General features: G+C 42.6%; 1 protein-coding gene across 1 annotated transcript; it reads left to right on the top strand.

Annotated features, from left to right (window-relative positions):
- The first annotated feature begins 113 nt into the window (after positions 1-113).
- Positions 114-26,425, top strand: rbm41 (RNA binding motif protein 41). Its single transcript, XM_078412452.1, has 7 exons — positions 114-180; positions 6,252-6,371; positions 10,392-10,584; positions 11,102-11,306; positions 18,717-19,135; positions 20,822-20,969; positions 21,682-26,425. Exons 1-7 carry the CDS (start codon positions 173-175, stop codon positions 21,780-21,782), a joined length of 1,194 nt encoding a protein of 397 aa, XP_078268578.1. The 5' UTR covers positions 114-172; the 3' UTR covers positions 21,783-26,425.
- The last annotated feature ends 509 nt before the right edge of the window (positions 26,426-26,934 follow it).

Genomic DNA, 26,934 nt, shown 5'->3' with positions numbered 1-26,934 from the left:
ATTTTCACCTGAGATTTACGGACTACATCTCCCATCGTGCACTTTTTGGGCCTCACGACGCATGCGCATTCGTGCGGTCACGTGTCGTGGACATGAACTACAGTTCCCACGGTGCCAAGCGGTGTTGGACGCATGCGCAAGATCGCTGGCTATTGCTGTTCGTGCGGAGAAGATGCGTAGGTAAGTGAGAGCGACCGAACATTTGACGGTATTGATTCGGATTTATTTGTCGCAGAGGAATCGGTAATGGGGCAGGGTGTCAGCACGATCAGAGCTGGTTATTAATTCTGCTTGAGCTGAAGAAAGGTTGTTGTATTCAGTGAGACACGGAGGAGAGGGAGGGGGAGAGATGGCCGCCCGTGGAGAGACTTGTGGGGGAGCCAAGGAGGGGCAATAAAATACAACACTGGCTGCTTGTAATAATATGTTCCTGTTCACAATGATAATTCACGCTTTTCCCACAACCCAAAACGGATCTCGAGTGTGCAGAGTGGGACTATATTTAGGACTGTAGCACACATGCTTGGCCGTCTACGTTGCTTCATCTTCCTTGCTTTTGTTTGCTGACTCGTTTTATAGCTTCATGGCATTCGAATCAGAAGGTCGTGTCGTTATGTCTCTCTTCTGAGACCCGAGCAAAAACGCCTGCCCTGATTTCCCCGCTGTATTATGGCCAAAGGAGCAGCCTCGTTTGCTGGAAACCTACGTTGTGTTTAATTGGCGAGTGCAGAACCGAGCGTGCCTTTTATCTACTTTTCTTGGTCTAATTGAATGTATTTACACGGTGTCCAGCTCGGAGTAAGAAATGAAAATGGCTGGAGAGAGTAATTTCCCCGATGTTAATCTGGCTTCAGAAGGATAATGGAAACTGAGCACTTACTTATACAATGGGATGGGATGAAGAAAGGGGGAGGTTTTCGAGATTGGAAACAGTAATATCAATATGCAGTGTGAGGACTTTTGGATTAACCTTGGAGAAGGAAGAAAATAATAAATAAATGTACAGGTACATTGCAGAAACTCATTAGCAAAGCCAATGAAGTTCATGTAATGATATTGAAAATAAAAAAAGCTATAGATGCAGATCATTACACAAAACATGCTGGAAATGCGCATCAAGTAAGGCAGCTTCTGTGGAGAGAGAATATGAATGATTAATGACAGCTGGGAAATGTTAGAAATTAAATGTTTTAACCTGCAGAAAGGGATCTTTTGAATACCCACAGAACGGTAGTACAATACTGTCTGCTCATAGTGAGCTTCTTCAGCTCACAGCGGCAATGAATTATTTTCAAATGTATTCAAATCCATCTCGAGTAATATACCTCCCCTTTCCTTACAACTTAAAACCTGTTCAGTTTCTTTGTTCTGATGAAAAATCATCAGACTGAACTGTTAATTGTTTCTCTCTCAATAATCAATACATTTTATTCCTCAATGTTTGTTTCAGTTTTGTTTGACAGCCCTAAATAAATAAATCTGATTCACAGATGTAATTTAATTTGATTATTTGAGAGTGTACTTTTTACTTGCACACCTCAAGGGGCAAATGGATTTATTATTGCTTGTGGCAATGAAGAGACTTATCCATGGAAAGAAAAACTACTGTCTTTTTCCTTTTGATCTCTAATCCATTCTGCACTATTCCACAAAAAATCATTGAAATCATGCATTTGGTAGACAACCAGGAAAGATTTCTGCTAAGAGTATGTTACAAATCCTGTTGAGTGGAGCTTGCCATTTTTAATCACTGCTCAGGTTTGCCATTGCTCCACACTCAACTTGGTTTGGCATCAACTTTGCCAGTTGTGTAAATTGCCTCACTTCAATAGACAATAGACAATAGGAGTAGGCCATCCGGCCCTTTGAGCCAGCACCGCCATTCAATGTGATCATGGCTGATCATCCTACCCTCTCCCCATACCCCCTGACTCTGCTATCATTAAGAACTCTATTGAACTCTCTCTTGAAAGTATCCAGAGAATTGGCCTCCACTGCCTTCTGAGGCAGAGAATTCCACAGATTTACAACTCTGAGTGAAAAGGTTTTTCCTCATCTCCGTTCTAAATGGCCTAACCCTTATTCTTAAACTGTGGCCCCTAGTTTTCCTCATCTCCGTTCTAAATGGCCTAACCCTTATTCTTAAACTGTGGCCCCTAGTTCTGGACTCCCCCAACATTGAGAACATGTTTCCTGCCTCTAACGTGTCCAACCCCTTAATAATCTTATATGTTTCAATAAGATCCCCTCACATCGTTCTAAATTCCTGTGTATACAACCCTAGTCGCTCCAGTCTTTCAACATACGACAGTCCCGCCATTCCGGGAATTAACCTAGTGAACCTACGCTGCACACCCTCAATAGCAAGAATATCCTTTCTCAAATGTGGAGACCAAAACTGCACACAGTACTCCAGGTGTGGTCTCACTAGGGCCCTGTACAACTGCAGAAGGACCTCTTTGCCCCTATACTCAACTCCTCTTGTTATGAAGGCCAACATTCCATTGGCTTTCTTCACTGCCTGCTGTACCTGCATGCTTCCTTTCAGTGACTGATGCACTAGGACACCCAGATCTCGTTGTACGTCCCCATTTCCTAATTTGACACCATTCAGATAATAATCTGCTTTCCTGTTCTTACCACCAAAGTGAACAATCTCACATTTATCCACATTAAACTGCATCTGTCATGCATCCGCCCACTCACACATCCTGTCCAAGTCACCCAGCATCCTCATAGCAGCCTGCTCACAGTTCACACTGCCACCCAGCTTTGTGTCATCTGCAAATTTGCTAATGCTACTTTTAATCCCTTCATCTGTCATTCATGTATATTGTAAATAGCTGTGGTCCCAGCACCGAGCCTTGCGGTACCCCACTAGTCACTGCCTGCCATTCTGAAAGGGACCCGTTAATCCCTACTCTTTGTTTTCTGTCTGCCAACCAATTTTCTATCCATATCAGTACCCTACCCCCAATACCATGTGCTCTTATTTTGCCCACTAATCTCCTATGTGGGACCTTATCAAAGGCTTTCTGAAAGTCCAGGTACACTATATCCACTGGCTCTCCCTTGTCCATTTTCCTAGTTACGTCCTCAAAAAATTCCAGAAGATTAGTCAAGCATGATTTCCCCTTCGTAAATCCATGCTGACTCGGACCACCGATCCTGTTACTGCTATCCAAATGTTCCACAATTTCTTCTTTTATAATTGACTCCAGCATCTCCCCCACCACTGATGCAGGCTAACTGGTCTATAATTTCCCGTTTTCTCTCTCCCTCCTTTCATAAAAAGTGGGATAACATTAGCTACCCTCCAATCCACAGGAACTGATCTTGAATCTATAGAACATTAGAAAATGATCACCAATGCGTCCACGATTTCTTGAGCCACTTCGTTAAGTACCCTGGGATGCAGACCATCAGGCCCTGGGGATTTATCAGCGTTCAGTCCCATCAATCTACCCAACACCATTTCCTGCCTAATGTGAATTTCCTTCAATTCATCCGTCAACCTAGGACCTCTGTCCACTAGTAAATCTGGGAGATGGTTTGTGTCTTCCTTCGTGAAGACAGATCCGAAGTACCTGTTCAACTCGTCTACCATTTCCTTGTTCCCCCTAATAAATTCACCTGCATCTGTCTTCAAGGGACCCATGTTTGTCTTAACTATATATTTTCTCTTCACATACCTATAGAAGCTTTTACTATCCTCCTTTATATTCTTGGCTAGCTTACCCTTGTACCTCAACTTTTCTCCCCGTATTGCCTTTTTAATTATCTTCTGTTGCTCTCTAAAAGAGTCCCAATCCTCTGGCTTCCCTCTCATTTTTGCTATGTTATACTTCTCTTTTAGGTTTATACTGTCCTTGACTTCCCTTGTCAGCCACGGTCGCCTCTTACTCCCCTTAGCATCTTTCTTCCTTTTTGGAATGAACTGATCCTGCACCTTCTGTATTATTCCCAGAAATACCTGCCATTGTTGTTCCACCGTCTTCCCTGCTAGGGTCTCTTTCCAGTCAACTCTTGCAAGCTCCTCCCTCATGCCTCTATAGTCCTCCTTGCTCAACTGCAATACTGACACTTCCGATTTTCCCATCTCCCTCTCAAATTATAGATTCAAACTTATCAGATTATGATCACTACCTCCTAATGGATCTTTAACCTTGAGTTCCTTTATCAAATCCGATTAATTACACAACACTAAATCCAGAATTGCCTTCTCCCTGGTAGGCTCCAGTACACGCTCTGTAAGAATCCATCTCGGAGGCACTCCACAAACTCCCTTTCTAGGGGTCCTTTACCAAGCTGATTTTCCCAGTCTACCTGCATGTTGAAATCTCCCATAACCATTGTAGCATTACCTTTGCGACATACCAATTTTAACTCTTGATTCAACTTGCACCCTATATCCAGGCTACTGTTTGGGGGCCTGTAGATAACTCCCATTAGGGTCTTTGTACCCTTACAATTCCTTAGTTCTGTCCATACTGATTCTACATCTCCTGATTCTATGTCACCCCTTGCAAGGGACTGCATATCATTCCTTACCAACAGAGCGACCCCACCCTGCTCTGCCCACCTGCCTGTCTTTTCGATAGGTCGTATACCCCTAAATATTCAGCTCCCAGCCCTGGCCCTCTTGCAGCCATTTCTCTGTAATTCCCACAACATCATACTTGCCAATATCTAACTGAGCCTCAAACTCATCCACTTTATTTTTTACACTTCGCGCATTTAAATACAACACTTTAACTCCCTTGTCCCACCAGTCACTATTGGCCCTGACCTTACTCTTTTATCTCTTCTCGAACTTTCATTCCCATCAATTCAGGAGTCTTTTGCAATTTTTCCTGTATTCGCTTCCCCTTTAATTCCATCTTTATACTTCCAATTTGTCAACCCCTCCCCCCAACTACTTAGTTTGAACCCACACGTGAAGCACTAGCAAACCTGCCTGCCAGAACGTTGGTCCCCCTCCAGTTAAAGTGTAACCCGTCCCTTTTGTACAGGTCACCCCTACCCCAGAAGAGGTCCCAGTGGTCTATAAATCTAAATCCCGGCTCCCTGCACCAGCCCCACAGCCATACATTCATATCCCCTGTCTCCCTGTTCATGGCCTCACTAGCACGAGGTACAGGAAGCAATCCAGAGATAACCACCCTACAAGTCCTGCTTTTCAGTTTACTTCCTAACTCTCTAAACTCACTTTGCAAAACCTCCTTCCTCTTCTTCCCGACATCGTTCGTGCCAACGTGGAAAACTAGTTCTGGCTGTTCACCTTGCCTTTCGAGGATATTCTGAAGTCGGTCTGTGACATCTTTAACCCTGGCATCAGGGAGGCAACAGACCATCCTAAAGTCTCGCCTGCCTCCACAGAATCCCCTGTCCGCACCTCGGACAATGGAGTCACCCACTACTATGGCTCTGCCGGACTTGCCTGTATGATTACTTCCCATGGTATCTGTACACTGTGGATGGCTCAATTGTAATCATGTATTGTCTTTCCGCTGACTGGTTAGCACTCAACCTTTCACTACCTACACAATACACGTGACAATAAACAAAACTCAACCCAACTCATTGTAAATAAACAACAAAATTATGCCCTTTGTATTTCCATCTGTCAAGTTTTTACAATGTTTCTGTTATTCAGGAGCATTAAAAGGAATTATGATTGATTGATTGATTGAAAGATACAGCATGAAAACAAACTCTTTGGCCCACCGAGTCCATGCCAACATCAGTAACTCGCTCATACTAGCTCTACATTATCCCACCAGGGGTAATTTGCAGGGGTCAATTAACCTATATGTTTTGGGATGTGGGAGGAAACTGGAGCATCAGGAAGAAGCCCATGCCGGCACAGAGAATGTGCAAACTCTGGGAGGAGATTCTTTGACCAGATTTTCTAGCATCATGCTGTACCGTTGGATTCCATGGATCCAAGTGGCAGAATGTGTTCACCAATTCACCTACTGGAATCCATCAACAAGTGAGGACAAATATATTTGGTTGCAACATGGGCTAATATCTCAAACTTGCCATTGTTTATAGGGATGTAGACCAGCTGCCTGCTATGGAACTGTTAGCATGTGCCAGAAGGATTCAGATCATTGTGTCCACCAAATTAAAAAAACAATGAACTTTAAAAGTGATGCTAATTTTCCAAGCAAATCTTGCCCTTAAAAACACTTTTTCCTCTTATTGTAACCACCCCTGAGACCTCCATTTTGTTTAATAACATTTAGGGTTAGTAGTCGTATTTGCTATGATGAGGACGTTGAACCAGAGGATCTGGAAACAGAAGGAGAGAGGCAGCTACAAAACCTGTTGAAGCACCAGCTAGACACAACTGTGTCACTTGAAGAGTAAGTATAAGATTGACAAAATATCTGTTTCTGTATGAATATGAAATGACATGTTAATAATTTCGTACATTTTGAAATATTTTGCATTTTCAATTATATAACCCATTTGGACATATTTCGAGTTTGTCAGTATCTGAAGAAAATATAGACAAATGGTTCTTTTGTTGAGTTTAATTTTAGTTTAGTTTAGAGGTACAGTGCGGAAACAGGTCCTTCGGCCCACCGGGTCCGCGCCGACCAGTGATCCCCGCACATTAACACCATCCTACACCCACTGGGAACAATTTACATTTACCAAGTCAATTAACCTACAACCTGTACATCTTTGGAGTGTGGGAGGAAACCGAAGATCTCGGAGAAAACCCACACAGTTCACGGGGAGAACGTACAAACTCCATACAGACAGAACCCGTAGTTGGGATCGAACCCGGATCTCCGGCGCTGCATTCGCTATAAGGCAGTAACTCTACCGCTGTGCCACCGTAACTGCCCTTTATTGGAAGTTGATTTTTTTAACAACCCAAGCATTTTCTATTTTTACGTCATTTGTTATTGTTTAATCCCTGCAAACTCTTTGTCTTACTTATTTGCAAAAAAAATTCTTTCCTTATTTAAATTACGATTTACTTGTTTAATTGTATCTCATATAAAGCATACTGATCCACTGGATGGTTTTAATTTACATTTCAATATTAATCATAGTCTTTTTAGAAAGTTTAAAATATTCCCATTGAAAGGCATTATGCTAATTAGTGCTAAATGGATTATTTCACTTGAGCGGGAACAACCAATTTATTAAAAAGATCCTTTATCCAAAGTGGTAACCCATTCTAAAAGAACCTGGTGCTACCAATCAAATCAACGTACATTAAAACAAAATGCATATCCTGTGAAGTAAAACACGAATCCTACACCCACTATCTGCTATTCTGCATTTGGATCACCAGGTGATGTTTACTGTGCTTCCTGTTCACTTACCGTGGCCCCAGTTCCCATACTCTTTGTCCACTCGTTGGTACTTTGGTTCTCGTGCTTTCTCGTCCTCTTGCCATGTATTTTCTGCTGCCATGTGAGAGGAAATTGGAGCATCCAGAGGAATCAATGTGGCCATAGAAAGAATATGCAAACTCCACACTGACTACACCCGAAATCAAGGTCAGGTTTTTGTTGTGAAGTAGCAGCTCTAACAGCTGAGCCATCTTGCTGCATTACTGACTAATAGAATACCTTTTAAACACTTTCTCTGCAAGTACAGCCTCTTTCAATGAGTTATAAATATATGGATCCAGATCTCTTTGTTCTTGTGCTTATTCTAGAATTGTGCCCTCTAGTTTATATTGCTTCATCTCATTCATCTTACCAAAATCTAATATTTTGCATTTTTCTGTATTGAATTTTGTCTCCCATTATCTGCCTGACCACTGCCTCTTTCTCTTCTATAATTCCTTCAATCCCCTTACTTTTTTTATGCCTTTGTTTTATGTCATTTGCAGATTCAGCAATTATGTCCAAATAGACACAAAGATTCTGACAAAGTAAATAGACACAAAGGTTCTGATGTTTTGGGTCAAGAGAAGGATCTTAACCCAAAACATCACACATTCCTTCTTTCCAGAGATGCTTTTTTCCTGCCCTGCTGAGTTAGTCCAGCTTTTTGTGTCTAACTTCGGTTTAAAACAGCATCTGCAGTTCCTTCCTACACAAAGGTTCTGACTATCCTATTGATGCAAGTGTCTTTTCGAAGTCAATGACGCTCTCTCTTACTTAATAAAAACTGTATTGTTAATTGGATGTGATATTCCTTTAACAAATCCATATTGACATTTTTTAATCAATCCTCATTTGTCCAAGTGACTGCTGAATAGTCCCCAAAAGATCATGTAATTCTGAATAGCACCCTGCAATCATGGAATTATTGGTCTATAAAATACAGGTGGTTTTCAGAAGTTGATAGTTCAACAAATCTTTCTTGATAACTTTTCCCCATAGCTTTATGTAGACACATAGCTTTTGTTGCTGCAGATGTATTCTAAGAAATGAACATTTACAGTGCCCTCCATAATGTTTGGGACAAACACTCATCATTATTTATTTGCCTCTGTACTCCACAATTTGAGATTTGTAATAGAAAAAATCACATGTAGTTAAAGTGCACCGTGTCAGATTTTAATAAAGGCCATTTTGATACATTTTGGTCTCACCATGTAGAAATTTCAGCAGTGTTCATACATAGTCCCCCTATTTCAGGGCACCATAATGTTTGGGACACAACAGTGTCATGTAAATGAAAGTAGTCATGTTTAGTATTTTGTTGCATATCCTTTGCATGCAATGACTGTTTGAAGTGTGCAATTCATGCACATCACCAGTTGTTGGGTGTCTTCTCTGGTGATGCTCTGCCAGGCCTGTATTGCAGCCATCTTTAGCTTATGCTTGTTTTGGGGGCTTGTCCCCTTCAGTTTTCTCTTCAGCATATAAAAGGCATGCTCAATTGGGTTTAGATCAGGTGATTGACTTGGCCACTCAAGAATTTACCATTTTTTAGGTTTGGAAAAACTCCTTTGTTGCTTTGCAGTATGTTTGGGATCATTTTCTTGCTGTCGAGTGAACCGCCAGCCAATGAGTTTTGAGGTATTTGTTTGAACTTGAGCAGATAGGATGTGCCTATATACTTCAGAATTCATTATGCTACTACCATCAGCAGTTGTATCATCAATGAAGATCAGTGAGCCAGTACCTTCAGCAGCCAAACATGCCCAGGCCTTAGCACCCCCACCACTGTGTTTCACAGATGAGGTGGTATGCTTTGGATCTTGGGCAGTTCCTTCTCTCCTCCATACTTTGCTCTTTCCATCACTCTGATATAAGTTAATTTTCATCTCATTTGTCCACAAGACCTTTTTTTCCAGAACTGTGGTTGCTCTTTTAAGTACTTCTTGGCAAACTGTAACCTGGCCATCCTATTTTTGCGGCTAACCAGTGGTTTGCATCTTGCAGTGTAGCCTCTGTATTTCTGTTCATGAAGTCTTTTGACAAATCAACACCTGACTCCTGAAGAGTATTTCTGATCTGTCGGACAGCTGTTTGGGGATTTTTCTTTATTATCGGGAGAATTCTTCTGTCATCAGCTGTGGAGGTCTTCCTTGGCCTGCCAGTCCCTTTGCGATTAGTAAGTGCTCTCTCTTCTTAATGTTCCAAACAGTTGATTTTGGTAAGCCTAATGTTTGGCTGATGTCTCTAATAGTTTTATTCTTGTTTCTCAGTCTCATAATGGCTTCTTTGACTTTCATTGGCACAACTTTGGTCCCCATGTTGATAAACAGCAATAAAAGTTTCCAACGGTAATGGGGAGACTGGAGGAAAGACTGGGTGCTGAGAGCTCTGATACCTGCATTAAGGAGGCAATTAAACACACCTGAGCAATTACAAAGACCTATGAAGCCATGTGTCCCAAACATTATGGTGCCCTGAAAAGGGAGAACTATGTATAAACACTGCTGTAATTTTTACATGGTGAAACCAAAATGTATAAAATTGGTCTTTAATAAAATCTGACATGTGATCTTTTTTCAATAACAAATCTCAAATTGTGGAGTACAGAGGCAAATAATACATGATGGGTCTTTGTCCCAAACATCATGGAGGGCACTGTAAGACCCTCAAGGCAAAACTTTGATATGTGAGTTTCAAATGCCCAACGCCAGTAAAGGAGTTGGCCACATTTGATGATTAGACCATCTACCATGGCCAGCATTTTCATTTCTATTGAAATGCTTTGCTTTTAGTGAAAAAACTTTCTGGGAACTTAGTTCTGGGAAAAGATAGAGCTCAGGTCTAGAGTCTGTGAACATTCATGAACTTTACTTACTCTGATGACCCACTGCATTGTCTCAAGAAACAGTAGTGGACTTCAGATGAAGGTTTTTTTTTCTTAAATTGTTATCTTTTGTTCCTATCTCCCTACACATTGCTGACTTACGAATGCTTTTATTTCTTAACTCGAGTTTCTCCTTATCATAGATGCATAGCTAAGAAGAAATGCTTTACTCCAAGTGCTTTATACAAGCCTTTTGGGGAGCAAGCAGCAGGTGTGTTGAGTCTGTCACAATTCCAGACTCTACAGGATGGAGATGGGGAGATTGCTGCACTGAGAGACCTTGGACTTACTGACAGGGAAATCCAACTCTGGCAAGAAAGGGAATCTCTAGTCAAGGTGAGGAATGCATGAAGGGTTTTGCAAAGCACAGGCAGGGTGAAATCATAACTTGCAGTGTTAGCATCCAAATATGCTTAGTTGAACTATTAGCCACGTGAAAAGATAAAATCTTTTTTATAAAATAACTGATTTCTATGTCAATGTGTCCGCTTATACTTAAGTCCTGTTTAATCGTGGAAAGGTCTGTGATTATGTACTTAAGAGTTACAGCTTTAACCAAAACATAAGTCACCATTACCACCCGCAATTGAAGTGATGTTGAATTGTGGCCCACTCAGTTTTTAAACTATTTATCAATTATTTTCTCATTCTTGTTCTTTATGGAATGTTTTTGTGGAATGGTGCATACTTGCATAAGTACCTTTTACTTTTTATAGCGATTTTTGGAATATGCCCTAGTGTAACGCCCCTGATTTTCTTTAAGCCATATCTGCATCAAAGTGAAATCTGGCAGTTTATTAATGAGGGAGTATTGAGGAAACCCTTTCATTGAAAACCATTCTATCGTTTAAAGTTCTCAGGGCTTGGAGCAGATCCAGCAGCTATGCAGCAGAGACTCCGTGCCATTGAAGAAAAGATTGAGGAGCGCCAACGACTTCTGTCATTGCCGCAGAGATTTGCTGGAAGTAAACAGTTGAATAGGAGAGAGATGGAGATTGAAAAAGCCATGTTCCAAGGAACTGACCGACATACTTTTCTGAAAGCACTCTACTACCAAGGTATATATTTTGATCTTTAAATAAACGTACATTTTCCACTCTCTTCATTTGACACAATCATTCCCTAGGCAAGAGAAAGGAAGCAACCTGTTTCCAAGTTTCTTTTTAGGGAAATAAGTAAGAATAGGTTGGTATAAAATGCCTTTGATTCTCTTTTTTGTTAAAAATGAATGAACTAGCTTGTTTGCTAACTCAGGGTTTACAATTCTGTAGAGCAGGGCACAGGAGCTGTAGAGCCATAAGACCTGAAGTATTCATCTTTAATTACAGAAAGAACTCAAGCCTTCTGCTTCAGTTCAGAGGTCAGAAAGCTGTGTTTCATTAAATGTTGTTCTTTGACTAGGCAGTTTTGTGGTCAGAGACGTTTCTTGTTCTATTTAAATACTTACAGACCTGTTCTGTGAATTGTATGTTTCTATGATTCAAATTTGTAATACTTATTGTTCTGTACCCTTCCAGAATATTTGTGACAAATAAATGGCAAATTTCCAGAGTAGTGGACACAGAAAATGGTACTGTATGACATTGTGCCAGTCATCGTCTGAGGGGTGACAGTTAATTATGTTTTTGTTTTGTAAGTCTCGTTCACCCAATTTTAGTTCCTGAAATCTCCTCAACATCATGCACCTTCCCCAACTACAAGTATGGCGTAGAGAACTGCTCCCAAAGTTCTGCCAAAGTCACTATGTAACTGATCAACGGATATGCACAGGACGGGCGCAGATGACATGTACTTTTATTTTCCCTTCTCTGGTTTCTAGTTCCAAACAGCATTAACATTAGAAGCCTAACATGGGGAAGATGGGGCATAAACCTGCATCCTGTAACCCATAGTGTAGCACAGCATGGCTCCAAAGTCCTTGCTTGCTTGTTTTTAATGTCCAAGTACAGCAAGCTACCTAACTCAGTTTGGCAAACAAGTGCAGAGAGGTGAGGCTGTGAGTGGGAAAGCAAATTGAAGTGAATCAGTAACAATTAAGCCTCACAGCCACTGATTCTAGAATGGGTTGGGTAGAGAGCTTTGAAAATACTGAATAGCATTGCCTGTTCTGATTAGGGAATGATGCATGGCGCAGAGGACCAAATTAAATGAACAAAATAACTTGCAACATGCTATTCAAGAAACTGTCAGGTTGGCTGCTCGTAAATGGGGCAGATGGTGCTATTTTTTGTCATTTTCTTCCCTCACTACCAAATTGGGTTGCCACCTAAAAGAATGCTACCCTCTCTAGATTCCCTGTCTATGTTGATGCAAAAGTATCATTGATTATGGAGCCTAACAGCCCCAGGAAAAATTAAGGGATAAGTAAAGGCCGCTTCTTTTGTCTGCAAGAACAAAGTTAATGGTGAAGTGAAAACCACTTATTTTGCAAGGCTGGTCCATCTTGTATCCAACATGATTTCATTTCCTAAAGCTTTTCAGAATGCTGACATCCAAATTGGACTGCTCTAAACATCACTTTTTTTGACCAATTTTTTTTTTTCAAATTTAATTTTAACTTCATTTAATTTTTGTCAAATTTGTTCACCTTCATGTTAAAACTGAGAAAAATAAATCACAGATATTTGCCTCTATTATATGATTTTATTTGTATTAAATTTAATGTTTTAATGTGCAGTTACAAATTATATTATTATATCTTTATTGACATTGTACATTCTCACTGTTAACTTTAATTGGATACAACATATAATTATAAATTTACAAGTGATTTAACCAATGTGTTGTGGAACAAAGATGTAAAAACTCAATCTTTCCATGGTTTAATAGAATTTCCGTTTTGGTTGAAAGTTTGTGCCAAAACATAGCACCAAGTAATTAGAATTTCTTTAATTTTTGTTATATTTGAAGGCCATGAGAATCATCCCATGGCTGATTTAAAAAAATATATATTATCAAAAAATACTTTATTCAAGAAATAAATATATACAAAACATGTTCCTTCCAAAACTCCATCTGACATTCTTGGAGCCTATACATACATTCAGTACACCAATTACATACAATTTCCCCCCACCCTTGCCACTCATGTGGCTCACTGGCGTGGAATTCCTTCCCTTATTTTGAGGGGCATCTTCACCACACCCTGCCCCCCCCCTCTCCCGACCCCCCCCTCTGCCCCCCCCCCCCCCCCATGTCCAGCAGCGGAAGGACCCTCCTAGGCTGCGGTCCTCCCCCACAAAGCCTTGCCGTTGGCTGCACCAAGCTTCAGTGCGTCCCTCAGTACTTACTCCTGCAGTGGGCCAGTCGGCAACATTCCCCGATGGACATCTCGCTCCGCTGGTAGGTCAATAAAGCTCGGGCAGACCAAAGAGCGTCTTTCACCGAGTTGATGACCTTCCAGCAGCACTCAATGTCAGTCTCTCAATGAGTCCCTGGGAACAGTACTTACATCACTGAGTCCCTCTTTTTTAAACAAACCCATCCGACATTTCCGGAGGTTACATATTCAATACAGGCATTTACTTAGACATTTACATACATTTACATACATATCCCTTATTTGGAGGGGCGTCTCTCTCCACCACACCCTGCCACCTCCCCCCCATGTCCAGCAGCGGAAGGACCCTAGACTGTGGTCCTCCCCCACAGGGCCTTGGCGTTGGCTGCACCGAGCTTCAGAGCGTCCCTCAGCACGTACTCCTGCAGTCTGCAGTGGGCCAGTCGGCAACATTCCTTGACGGACAGCTCGCTCCGCTGGGAGGTCAACAAGGATCGGGCAGACCAAAGAGCGTCTTTCACCGAGTTGATGACCTTCCAGCAGCACTCGATGTCAGTCTCGGAATGCGTCCCTGGGAACAGTCCGTAGAGCACAGAGTCCTCTGTGACGGAGCTGCTCGGAATGAATCGTGACAGGGACCCCTGCAGACCTCTCCAGACTCTCCTGGCAAATCCACACTCTGAAGAGGTGGGCCACCGTTTCCTCTCCGTAGCAGCCGTCCCGAGGGCAGCGTGTGCTGGTAGTGAGGTTCCGGCGGTGCAGGAAGGATCTGACTGGGAGGGCTCCCCTCACCGCCAGCCAAGCCAGGTCTTGGTGCTTGTTGGTGAGTACTGGCGATGAGGCATTTTGCCAGACAAGCTGGGCTGTCTGTTCTGGGAACCACGCCACAGGATCCATGGAGTCATTCCCCTGCAGTGCCTGCAGGACGTTCCGTGCTGACCACTGCCCGATGGACTTGTGGTCAAAGGTGTTGGTCCGGAAGAACCTGTCCACAAACGACAGATGGTTCGGCAATGTCCAGCTGACTGGCACATTGCGTGGCATCTGCGCCAGGCCCATCCTTCGCAACACCGGGGACAGGTAGAACCTCAGCAGGTAGTGGCATTTGGTGCCCACGTGCCTTGGCTCTATGCTCCGCCTGATGCAGCCAAACACGAAAGTGGCCATCAGAATGAGGGCGACGTTGGGCACGTCTTTACCCCTGTTGTCTGCCGACTTGTGCATTGTGGCTCGTCGCACCCGGTCCATCGCCGACCCCCAGATGAAACGGAAGACGGCCCGGGTGATCCCCGTGGCGTAGGAAGGAGGGACGGCCCACACTTGCGCCAAGTAGAGCAGCCCCGAGAGCACCTCACACCTGATGACCAGGTTTTTCCCCGTGATGGAGAGGGAGCGCTGCTTCCACAGCTCCAGCTTCTTCCCCACCCTGGCTATCCACTCCAGCCAATTTTTGTCACACGCCTCAGCCTTCCCGAACCAGATCCCCAGCACCTTCAGGAAGTCAGGCTTGATGGTGAAGGGGATGGAAGATCGGTCAGGCCAGTTGCCAAAGAGCATGGCCTCGCTCTTCCTGCGGTTTACCCTGGCCCCCGTGGCCAACTCAAACTGGTCGCAGACGCTGATCAGTCTGCGGACCGACCCTGGATCCGAGCAGAAGACGGCGACATCGTCCATGTACAGGGAGGCCTTGACCTGAGTGCCCCCACTGCCTGGCAATGTCACTCCTCTTATGCTCGCATCCTTCCTGATGGATTCGGCAAAGGGTTCAATGCAACAGACGAACAAGACAGGGGAAAAAGGGCAACCCTGCCTGACTCCAGACCTGACGGGGAAGCTGTCTGATTCCCACCCATTAATTTGGACTGCACTACAGATATCGGAGTAGAGTAGTTGTATCCACTTCCTGATTCCCTCCCCAAAGCCCATTTTGGAGAGCACGTCCCTCATGTACGTGTGCGATATCCTGTCGAAGGCCTTCTCCTGGTCCAAGCTGACCAGGCAGGCATCCACCCGTCTGTCCTGCACGTAGGCAATGGTATCTCTCAGCAGCACCAGGCTGTCTGAGATTTTCCTGCCAGGTACAGCACAGGTTTGGTCCGGGTGGATCACCTGTCCCAGAGCAGACTTGACCCGGTTGGCGATGGCCTTAGACAGGATCTTGTAGTCTACATTCAACAATGTGATGGGTCTCCAATTCCTTAAGTCATTCATCTCCCCCTTCTGCTTGTAGATCAGGGTGATGTTGCCCTTCCTCATAGAGTCTGACATGCTGCCGGCTAGAAGTATATCGTTGTACACTTCCAGCAGGTCCGGGCCCACCCAGTCCCACAGAGCCGAGTACAACTCTGCCGGTAAGCCATCGCCTCCGGGAGTTTTACTCGAGTCAAAGGAACGGATGGAGCCAGTCAGCTCCTCCAGGGTCAGTGGTTGGTCCAGACTCTCCCGCTTGCTGTCGTCCAAGACTTCCGTGATGGAGGACAGGAAGTTCTGGGAGGCGGTGCTGTCTGTGGTCTTTACATCGTACAGATCCTTATAAAAGGATCTGCAGATCTTGAGCATGTCTGTCTGCGAGGATGTTACCGAGCCGTCCTCCTCCCCAAGGCTTTTGATCACAGAGCTCCCCCTGTGAACCTTATGGAAGAAGTAACGTGAGCACGTCTCATCCTGCTCAACATGGCGGACCCTGGACCGGACGATGATCTTGGAGGATTCAGAGGTAAAGAGCCGAGCTTGCCGGCCCTTCAACTCTCTCAGTTCCTCCCTCACATCCACCCCTCTCCTCTGCAGAAGGAGTAGCTGCTGCAAATCTGTCTGGAGTTGACACAGTTCCCTCTTACCCTGTCTTGCTCTCTGAACACCTTTGGAGACGAAGAACTTCTTGATGTTCTCCTTTGTTGCCTCCCACCAGAGTGTCGGGGAGTCAAAGAGGGGCCTCACAGTTCTCCAACATGCGTAGTCCCTCTTTAGCTCCTTAACGTTCTCCGGGGTCAACAGCTCCACGTTTAGTTTCCACGTCCCTCTGCCCGCCTTCCGGTCCTCCTGTAGGTGACAGGTGGCCTGAAGGAGGCAGTGGTCAGAGAAGAACACCGGCGCGAGGTCGGTGTGTCTGACCGTGACGGCCCTCGATGTGAAGAGGAAGTCTATCCGGGACTGGGCTGAACCGTTCGGTCCTGACCAGGTGAACCGTAGCTGGACTCCGCCTGCAGGGTCACTGAAGGCGTCGCGCAGCTTTGCATCTTTGACCGTTTCCACCAGGAGTTTGGAGGTGCCGTCCAGTCTGTGGTTGGCACTGCCGGATCGTCCAGCCGCATCGATGATGCAGTTGAAGTCACCGGCCAGAACGAGCGGTCTAGACGTGGCCAACAGCGGTGGGAGCTGCTGGAGGACGGCCACCCGCTCGCTCCACCTGGGTGAGGCATACACATTAATCAGCCGGAGCGGAGAACCACGGTACATTACATCCACCACCAAGAGACGCCCCCCCCACCACCTCCCTTACCTCAGTGATGGTGAAGCCCCCTCCCCGCAGCAAGATCCCCAGACCGGACGCACGACAATCATTTCCCCCCGACCATACCGACAGTCCATGGGGCCACCATCGCGACCACCTCCGATAGCAGCGAAGGTGTGGCAGCCCGCACTCCTGTAAAAAAGTCACATCCGCCTTTACCTTGGCCAGGTACTGCAAGGCGGATACACATCGCACAGTGCTCTTCACACTGCGCACGTTTAAGGATGCCAGTTTCAGCTCCATTGTCCTTTAGTGTCCCAGGTGATCCTCCCGCATGCCAATCATCTGGCTGAGTTCCTGCACATTTTTGTCGCACAGGTAGTGGTACAGGTTGGTGGCTTCCTCAGCACAGGGTGTATTTTCTGGCGAGGCCACTGCGCTGCTCCCAGTGTCCCGGTCCTGGGGCCCATTGGCCACTGCACTGCTCCCGGTCTCCCGGAGCTGGGGCCCATTGGCCACTGCACTGCTCCCGGTCTCCCGGAGCTGGGGCCCATTGGCCATTGTGCCGCTCCCGGTCTCCCGGAGCAGGGGCCCATTGGCCGTTGTGCCGCTCACGGTCTCCCGGAGCAGGGGCCCATTGGCCGTTGTGCCGCTCACGGTCTCCTGGGGCTGGGGCCCATTGGCACTGCTCCCAGTCTCCTGGGGCTGGGGGGCAACAGACACGTTCTTTCTCTTACCTTCCTCCTCCCCCGTTTTCTTCCTCTGCCTCTGCCTCCGTTGTCGGCTCTTCCTGGTCGTCTCATCCTCCGATGCGGAGAGGCTGCTGGCCTCGTCCTGGGAGAGGACTCTTTTTTGGGACTTGCTTGCCCCCTCCGCCTTTTTCTCCGTGCGCACAGCCTTCAATGTTTTCCTCGATTTTACCAACTGCCATTCCTCCTCTTCCTGTTCCCCCTCTTCCATCGACTCACCCTCGTGGGCGGGGGCCTGGGGGGCTCTGTCCTGCGGTTGGGGGCTCCTGGTGGTCGCGTTGTCATCGCCCCTGCTCTCCTTTCCTTTTTGGGCTTTTGTCGTGGTAGGAGGCGTCTCGTCCACCCTGGGGGTGCTGGCAGCGGCCCCTCTTATCGCCTGTGCATAAGTGCTAGCTCTTTTAGGGCAGGCCCTGTAAAGGTGGCCTGCCTCCCCACACAGGTTGCAGCTCTTACTCTCTTTACAATCCCTTGTCTCGTGGCCTTCTAACTTGCAGTTTCTGCAGACGACTGTCCTGCATTCTGCCGCCACGTGCCCAGGTTTGTTGCATTTCCTGCACACCCTGAGCTGCCCCGCGTACGTCATGTAGCCCCGGTTCCCTCCGATAGCGAACACCGAGGGAGGGTGGATGATGAATCCCTTCCCGTCCACCCTCAGCTTCACCTTCACTTGCCTCTTGCTCGTCCAGATCCCGAACAAGTCCTTTATGTCCACACAGTTCCCGGCCCCTTCGACGTAGCGCGCAAGGAAGGTGAGGACATCCACGACGGGCACATCACTGAGTCCTCTGTTCTCATATACGTACTGGACTTCTCAGATGTTGGCATGCTTGAGGCAAGTGCTGTGTCCATCATCCCAACCCATACTTGGGCCAAAGAGAATAGTATTGGGTACAGGGAGAAGGAATTGATCACTTTGACATGCTTGTTTTATTGTGTTTTTTCTCTTGAGATGCCTTTTGTTAATATATTTGTGTTGTTTCCACTTCAGATGAAAAATATGTAAAAGACCAGAATGACCCAATCAACCAATTGGAAATGATGTTATTAAAATTCAAAAATGATACAGTTGGAATGGAAGAAAATCCAAAAAACAGGCCAGGGTCTTCCACAGAAATTCCTTCCACAGCCACAAGTGAAGGAGTTGGTTTTGGAGAAATGACTAGCCTGCTTATTCCACCACAACATGAGCTCAGTGTTGTCGACCAATATGAACATCAGAATACCAAAAGACTTTCTGTCAATGTGCCTATCAGAACCCTCCCCAGCACTGGCACCCAGTGTCCTCAAAAAATCACACAGCATGTGGAAGCTGTTTCCATAGAAGAGATTCGAAGGAACAAACTTTCTGAGGAGGAAATCAGAATGATTCCCAGATTTTCAAACTATAACCCAGGACAGCCAAGCAGGGTAGGATATTTGTCATTAGTTGGAACAGTATTCTTGATGATTTTACTTGAGCGAAAAATGGCCTTGCGGCGTGGTATTTGATGAAGTGAACTCCCAAGGGAGGACTGCTGATGCTGTAGTTTTAATGAGATCAACTAGAGCAATCTCACAGTTCAGTTACTTAAAGAACTGAAACAGTCTGTAATGGAACTCATTACATTTGGAATTAATGTTGTTTCTTAGTAAAGGAATTGCATATACCAGGTGCTTAAAATGCAAATTTAAAAAAAGTTAAACTACATTTATTGTCATCTTTCTCACTCAAGGGTCTTGAGTCTGAAGAAGGGTTCCCACCTGAAATGCCGCCTGTCCATTCTCCCTCGGATGCTGCCTGACGCACTGTTGCTCTAGCACGTTGTATTTTGAATCTTTTATCTTTGGTCTGACCCATATCATACAATTTTTTCCTGCTTGTTGTAATCCACTGCAGAATTAATTCCTACACCTGTGTTACTTACTTTTACATTTAAATCTCTCCTGTTCCGTCTCGCCCACCTTGTTGAACATATTTAATCGGTCCCATCACAAATGTTGCTTTTGCTAATTACTTATGGGTCTGATAGTGTGGGCTGGGAAAGGAACAACCATATTTTTAAAAGCTACTATGAAAAGAAAATATATATCTTTGTTTAATATCAACAGACTTTGTGAAAGCCTCAGATAACTTACTAACTGATGCTCCATAGCACTCTTGCGCAGGGAATTCCAGAGATCCGCTACCCACTGGCTGAAGAAATTAATTCTCTTGGTCCTGAATGGCTGACCCTTTTAGATTGTGTTTCCACATTCTATACTCCCAGACAACAACTCAGCATCAACACTGTCAAACCCGAAAAGCAACCTATCCCTAAAAATAAAAAGAGCCATTTGTTGGTTATTGATGGATATTAAACTTCCTCCTGTGTGATTGCTAAATGCCTAGGATTAATCTTGTGTAGTGTACAATCTTGTATCCACCCATATCATCTTTCTGACTACGTTGCTTCGAAGGTGATCAGTCGTTATTTCATGTCCTCTGCACGCTTGTTTACTTGTGCTTCAGTCACTTGGATTCAACATGACATGCAAGGGGCAAATTGACTGCAGTATTTTATGGATTCAGTAAAGTGGCCTCAGACGTAAGCCCTATTGATTTGGGAAACCAAAACAAATTGCACATATCATAGAAAAGACATCTGACTGAATGGTTTAAGAAATAGAAATGCGTGGTTTGAGTTAGCAAAGGATGCCCATTTCAGGGTGTGAGAAAATAGACATTGTTGTATCTAAGTCCCATTAATTAAGAGTCACAAATGTAATTCCATCAGGATCATGAACATGCGTTTGTAGAAAGAAGGAACTGCAGATGCTGGTTTACTAAAATGACAGTGCTGGAGTAAGGCAGGTTAGACAGCATCTCTGGAGAACATGGATAGGTTACATTTTGGGTCAAAAATGGTTTTGTTGCTCCCGCCATTGCTGGAACCATCACCTGATTTGACATGAAAGATCAATTTGATTAAGCAGAAAAATATTTTTTGTGGCAACATTGGTGAGTTCACTCAGATTGCTTATGGTTGTAAGCCATTAGCCATGATAATGTACCAATGTGCAATTGACATTTTACTTCAGTGTGTTTCATTCCTTTGCTTTCTCTTTTCTCTTCAGGTTTTGTACTTGAAAAATCTGAATTCAAAAGCCACACTGGAAGATCTGTTTTCCTTATTTGTTTCATTCCAACAAAAGGATGGCCCTCAGCTCCTTTTCCGGTTACTGACCGGTCGAATGAAGGGACAGGCGTTCATCACCTTCCCAAGTATGTGTAGCGCGGAAGGAAGAAGTTTTTTTAACGTTTATCACAGTGATGTTTTGTTCATCAAACGTCAGAGAAAAATATCTTTATTTTCCTTTAATTGTCTACAGTAAGGATTTTTTTTTTAAAGGTTCTGTTAGTAACTATCTCTGGGGACTGAAAGCTCACTGGCTGGTAGTTTTTCATAAGGGCTATAAAACAGGTGACCGGTAGGAAAGAAAGAATCATCTGTACAAGTATTGCTAAGGCTTCCTTCCACTTTCAAATGTACTTTGTCATTAAAATTTGTGAAATGCTGTTATTACCAAAGGCATTTTTTTTGTGCTGAGTTTCTAACACGAGAGGATACCAAGGCATGTTAATAGTAGGAGATATTTGTAAATGATTGAATACTTGAGAACTATCCTGAAAAATTCAGCTGAACAGGTTTAATATTAATCTTTGTCAAAATCAGGATCTCTTGTGAATATAAATTAAATTTTTGCTCTGATTATTCGTTGGCTCTGACTGTAAATTTAGTATATTTAAACATAAAGAAGTGGATCTGCCTTGGTTGAGGTCCTGTCGATGGTCTAGTGGCCTTCTGACACTTGTGTTTAGGTTTATACATTAATGTGGTGAGCTTTTTATTTTTATTTCTGCCATGAGTTGAATGTATAATTGGCAAAAGTTGCATTATTTCATCTTAATTTTCAGTTATTTCATTGCATTTTAGGTGTCGAATTGGCAATGGAAGCGCTCAACATGGTGAACGGCTATAATCTAATGGGCAAGCCAATTATCATTGAGTACGGGCAGAATCGATCTGACCAGTGACCAGTACTTTCAGTGCTATGACCAATGGAAGGAGTTTCAGTACAATGAGGTGGCTACTTACTCAATACACTACACATTGGAAAGTGACCTCCTCCCCTGCCCCACCTTCCCCCAAGAAAGATATTTAATACGTTACAATACTTGGATTTTCAATTCTAGAAAATACTCACTTAATATAGGCAGTGATGCACTTATATGCATAATGAAAAAAAGTAAGGGTATGGTTTTAAAAAAAATCTTTGGCCTGATGTGATACTGAGTATTTACAACAGGAAAGATCCAGATTTAGTCTCAATTAACTGTTCTCAGTACAAGTTCTATTTGGACTACTACAGTTGAATGAACTGTTAGATTGGAGAACATATCTAGAGTTTTTGTTTGTGTAGTTAAATGATTCCAGCTAAGGCGACTTGATGTTGAAACACCAGGCAAAGTTAATTTTTTTGTCTCAATTGTAAAATGGACCTGTGTGCAAGGTACCAGTTATAAAACAAAAACTAGGTAAGGTCATTGTTTCGGAGAAGAGGGAATAAATCTGAGATAATAAATAAAAAGCCACATAGTTAAAATAAATTTGAATAGGTTATTTTATAAATGAATAAAATATGGATAGAAAAAAATTGTTACTTGTAATTTCTTTGGAGAAAATGAATCCAGAGAAGAACTTTTATGGAAAAGCTTTATGTATACGGCCAATTAGGTGTAAAGATTTGACAAAAAGCAGACCCGGGAAAGCAGAAAAATATGTGCTTTTTGCAACCTAATTAGTTGCAGTTTTTCAGCTTTGCAAAACCTGGAAAGTGATTGCACCTAACGTATCCATTGTGAGTTTGTCCAGCAAATCTAAATTCATCCATCTCTACCCTCTTAAATTTTTTTTAACTGCACACAAATAATAGAATAAATTACGTCCATGGGCAGCACGTTCAAAATGAGGGATAACTTATGCATTATATTTATACTCATTGTGATTTTTTTTAGACACTTCTGTGTCAAAGAAGATAACTTGTTTTGATTAATTATAACATAAGCTTTGGTAATAATACCAAAATTGGCAAAGACAATTCCAATTCACTGTGTTTATGATTTTAAATTACGATGTGATTAAGGTACATCTAACATTGAGATATTGTTTGAAAGTGCAGTGATATTCTGCCGTGAGATCAAAACTCAACAAGTCTGTTTATTTCAGTTTGCTATGTGCCTTCCTATTTGTAAGTTGAAAACTAATTCAAAGGGATAATATACCGATTCCCCTACATTCCGTTGTAATTAACTTAAGGAATTGTAACAAATTATTACGTAAAAATTTTGAGGTTATCCTCTATTCCTAGTATTTGTACTTATTAGCCATAAAGTTCTGGAGCCATATCTTTGACATTCAAGAATTGTGTATTAATGGCATTATATTACTTGGGACTTCAAGATTTTTGCAAGTGAAAAATGTTTTACTGTAGTCACTTCAAATGATGTCATCTGTCAGTCAGTTTTAAACATATGTGGCATTTTGTTGAAAATGAATGATTAATCTCCCAACCCCGCCCCAAAATGGAGGTTGTAAGCTTGTGCAGAGTCTGGAAACAAATGAATTGGAATTCTTAGAGAATGATGAAATAATGCTTCAAGTTGCCAGGTCATTGTCTTTTCGGTTATTGGTCAGTTCTGTTATGCAAAGATGACAGATACTAATTCCGAGTTTTGGCATGTATTTTAATGTTGATACTGCTCGTGGTGACAAAGGTAATTTTCCCTTTAGAATAATTGTATGCACCTGTTTTAAAATATAGTCTTTTAAAGTAAGTCTTGTGAGTCAAAATATTTTGTTATTCTGCATGAGGGTCTTGTGCTTTTCACACATTTGGGTTTTCAAAGTCAGTAAGAAAAATGATCAATCAATTGTCAGTAATAAAACAATGCAGGAATTTTGTCCTGTTCAAAGATTCCATTAGGAATCATTCAAACCCCCTTGGAAATAATAGAAATAGGGAACGAGAAGAAACAGAAGAGTCACGCTTGAAATAAAAATTCCATAAATGTAGGCATTGTATATATTGTCTGGTAAATAAGTTCAAGGCTGTAATTTAACTTTATGAATTAATTACAATTTCTAAGCAATATTAAATGCCATTTCTGATCATGGATTTACCTGTTGTCTCATGTTAGTTAATAGGTATTTATTCACAAGTGTGAAATAATAAAAATGTTTCTGACCAAAATGAACCCAAGTTCCACTGTACCATTTGTATTTTCCCCTGAGATAATGATCAGTTAATAGGGCAAATCGTTCTAGCCGCAGTCATATTCAAAACTGTTGGAATTAGGTTATTTATACTTATGGAAGTGACTTCCACATATGATATCAAACATGGTCTGACACTTATTTAATAAAATGCTTTATTTTTGGACACCACATGAAATTTACTGGCCGAGATAGTCTTGCTAGGATTTTCTGGGGAAATTATAACTCACTTTCTGTACCAAGTCAGACTGGCAAAGATCTTGGGATCCTGTTGATTGAAATGGGAATTTCAGGCCTGTTGAATAGTAGATAAATAAGTGTTACTTCTCTAACTTCAGATAGTCCCTGCTTTCCCTCTATCCCCTCCCCTTCCCAGTTCTCCCACTTGTCTTCCTGCCTCCGACTACATCCTATCTTTGTCCCGCCCCTTCCCCTGACATCAGTCTGAAGCAGAGTCTCGACATGAAACGTCACCCATTACTCTCCAGATATGCTGCCTGACCCGCTGAGTTACTCCAGCATTTTGTGTCTACTTTCTTTTTAATTAATCATGTTAATGTAACATTGTTCATTGAACTTTATTAAAATTTCTGTAAATATTAAATGTTTCAGGCATTCATGCTATTAAAATGCGTTACCATTTCGCCAGAAGATGAAATTAGACTCCGACCATTGGTTCCGTCAAAGTAATCAGGGGCATTCAGGGTGGGGTTCACTGCAGGTGATGTAGTGCCAATTGCTACCCAACTACAAAGTGTAGAGGGCTAACAAGACTGGCCCTTCAGATCCAGCCCATATAAATGCAGGCATGGTGCAACTCCAAGCAGTGGGCCAGCACATTGATTCCAATGAGGAACACTGGAGAATGTAGGATTCAGTTCTGTAAATTCTACAAATTATATGCTCTTGTCTGGTGTAGGAGGGAAAGGGAATAGCATGTAATAACTTTAAATCCCAGAACAAGATTTGTTATTCAAAAGTCACATGGCTTAAAATCAAAGCAGCAAATGCTGGATATCTGAAATATAAAAACAAAACGTTGAAGCACTTAGCAGTCGGCAGCATCTGTGCAAAGAAAAATAGCCTGAAATGTTAATTCTACTCTTTCCATTGATATATTCCGACTTGCTGGGTGTTTCCTTAATTTCTTAACTTTTTAATCTACAACATTTGACCAGCTTAGCCTGTTCAATACATTTAACCACGTGTGAATTTTATAAGATTTGAATGACATTTTTTTGGTCCAGGGAATATATTTATTTTAACTACACTTACATAAGGCAGATGCATCAGGAATGTCTCCAAGGGATAGAGCTGGTGAATAAAATTTTGAGAACAAAGAGTACAAAGAGTACCAACGGTTTAATTTTCTGTCAAATTTGATATCTACTGTATGTATTACCTACTGTATGCAAGGTACCAAGTTTCAAATGATGCTACTATCTATTACACAATTATATAAACACAAAAATACAAAATAAAAGCAGTTAGGCCACTTGGTCCCTTGTGCATGCTCTAAGTAATGAAATCTTGGCTGATATTTTAATCATTGCAGCATTCCCTGCATTGATTCAGTTAATATCTAAAAAAATCAATGTCTTGAATTACTGAGAATGCCAAAGACAAACCAAATTTTAGATGAATTGTTTTTTTAGACCTGCAAGCCAACCCCTTATCTTTAGATTGTGCCCCCAGGATTACTTTCCCCCCCAAGTGAGAAGCAAATCATCTCTGCATCCCAGCTGTCAAATCCTGAAGGATTTTATATTTTCAATAAAATCGTTCTTCCAAACTCAAGAGCATGGGGAAAAATGGTTAATCTACACTGTAATCTCACAAACAATCTGATAAACCTTTACTGTATTCCATCGATTTCATGCCTATCCTTGGGTATGGAGACCAGGAGGCTCCATGTAAATTATAACATTTGTATTCTGTTGTTTGGGATCTTTTTACGTTAAAAGAAATCCTTCTCTTCTTAATCCAGTGTGCTGGAAATGCCCCCTAATTTCAAGTGGGTGATTTGTGCAGGTGTAACAGTAAACCAGACCATTTTTTTCCTGCATGACATCACGATTTGAGTTATCTATTGATATTTGTAAGATGTGAAATTGTGTAATGTTTATAATCAAAAAGACCTAGTTATGACAATGAAAGCCAAACATAAATGCAACAAGTAGGAAGGAAAGTGGTCCATTAACCAGCAAATGTAAAGGACCTGGAATAAACCACATGTGGAATGTGCAAGGTTTTTGTTTGTACTTATTGTAAAGGGACTGCAGCTAAGTTTCAGGCACTCGTGAATTTGCTGAGTGAGAAAGATTGAGTAGACAGGACTGTTTTTTTATAAAGTGATAGATGTCATTAAAACATAAAATTCTTGCAGCAAATAAATCTGCAGATGTTGGAATTCATAAATAAAAACATAAAATGTTGAACTATTAACTCATTTAACCCTGTTTCTATATCCATCGATTTTGTCTACATTTTCTGTTCCTATTTCAAAACACTCGCAATGCTTGACTGGCTGGGTGCAGAAAGGATGGTTCCATTACCTAATTAAACTCAAACCAAGAAATAGAAGGGAATCTGTTCAGAACTTCGATGAGAAATGTATTAATTGTTGGTGGTCATTTTTAGGAATTCCCCAGCTGTGGAGGTTCAGTTATTGCGTTCCTTTAAAGTACAGATGGATAGCATTGAGGAATATGGGGAGATGACAGGGAGTTTGCTTTAATGCAAGAAAATGGTGCTGAGGTATTGAGCAATTAATGAGATTATTGTCCTCAATGTGAAGGAAAAGTACAATACGTTCCAATTTAGATACAGTTCTAAAAGAAGTATCATGGGTGATAATATTGTGGTTTAAGTCTGTACAGCTAGACAGTTGTGGTGATGTATTAGGTTTTGTTT

Source organism: Rhinoraja longicauda, chromosome 15 (genome assembly GCF_053455715.1).
Source record: "Rhinoraja longicauda isolate Sanriku21f chromosome 15, sRhiLon1.1, whole genome shotgun sequence".
Taxonomy (NCBI): domain Eukaryota; kingdom Metazoa; phylum Chordata; class Chondrichthyes; order Rajiformes; family Arhynchobatidae; genus Rhinoraja; species Rhinoraja longicauda.
The sequence above is the reverse complement of the archived record's forward strand: the minus strand, read 5'-3'. Positions and strand labels throughout refer to the sequence as shown.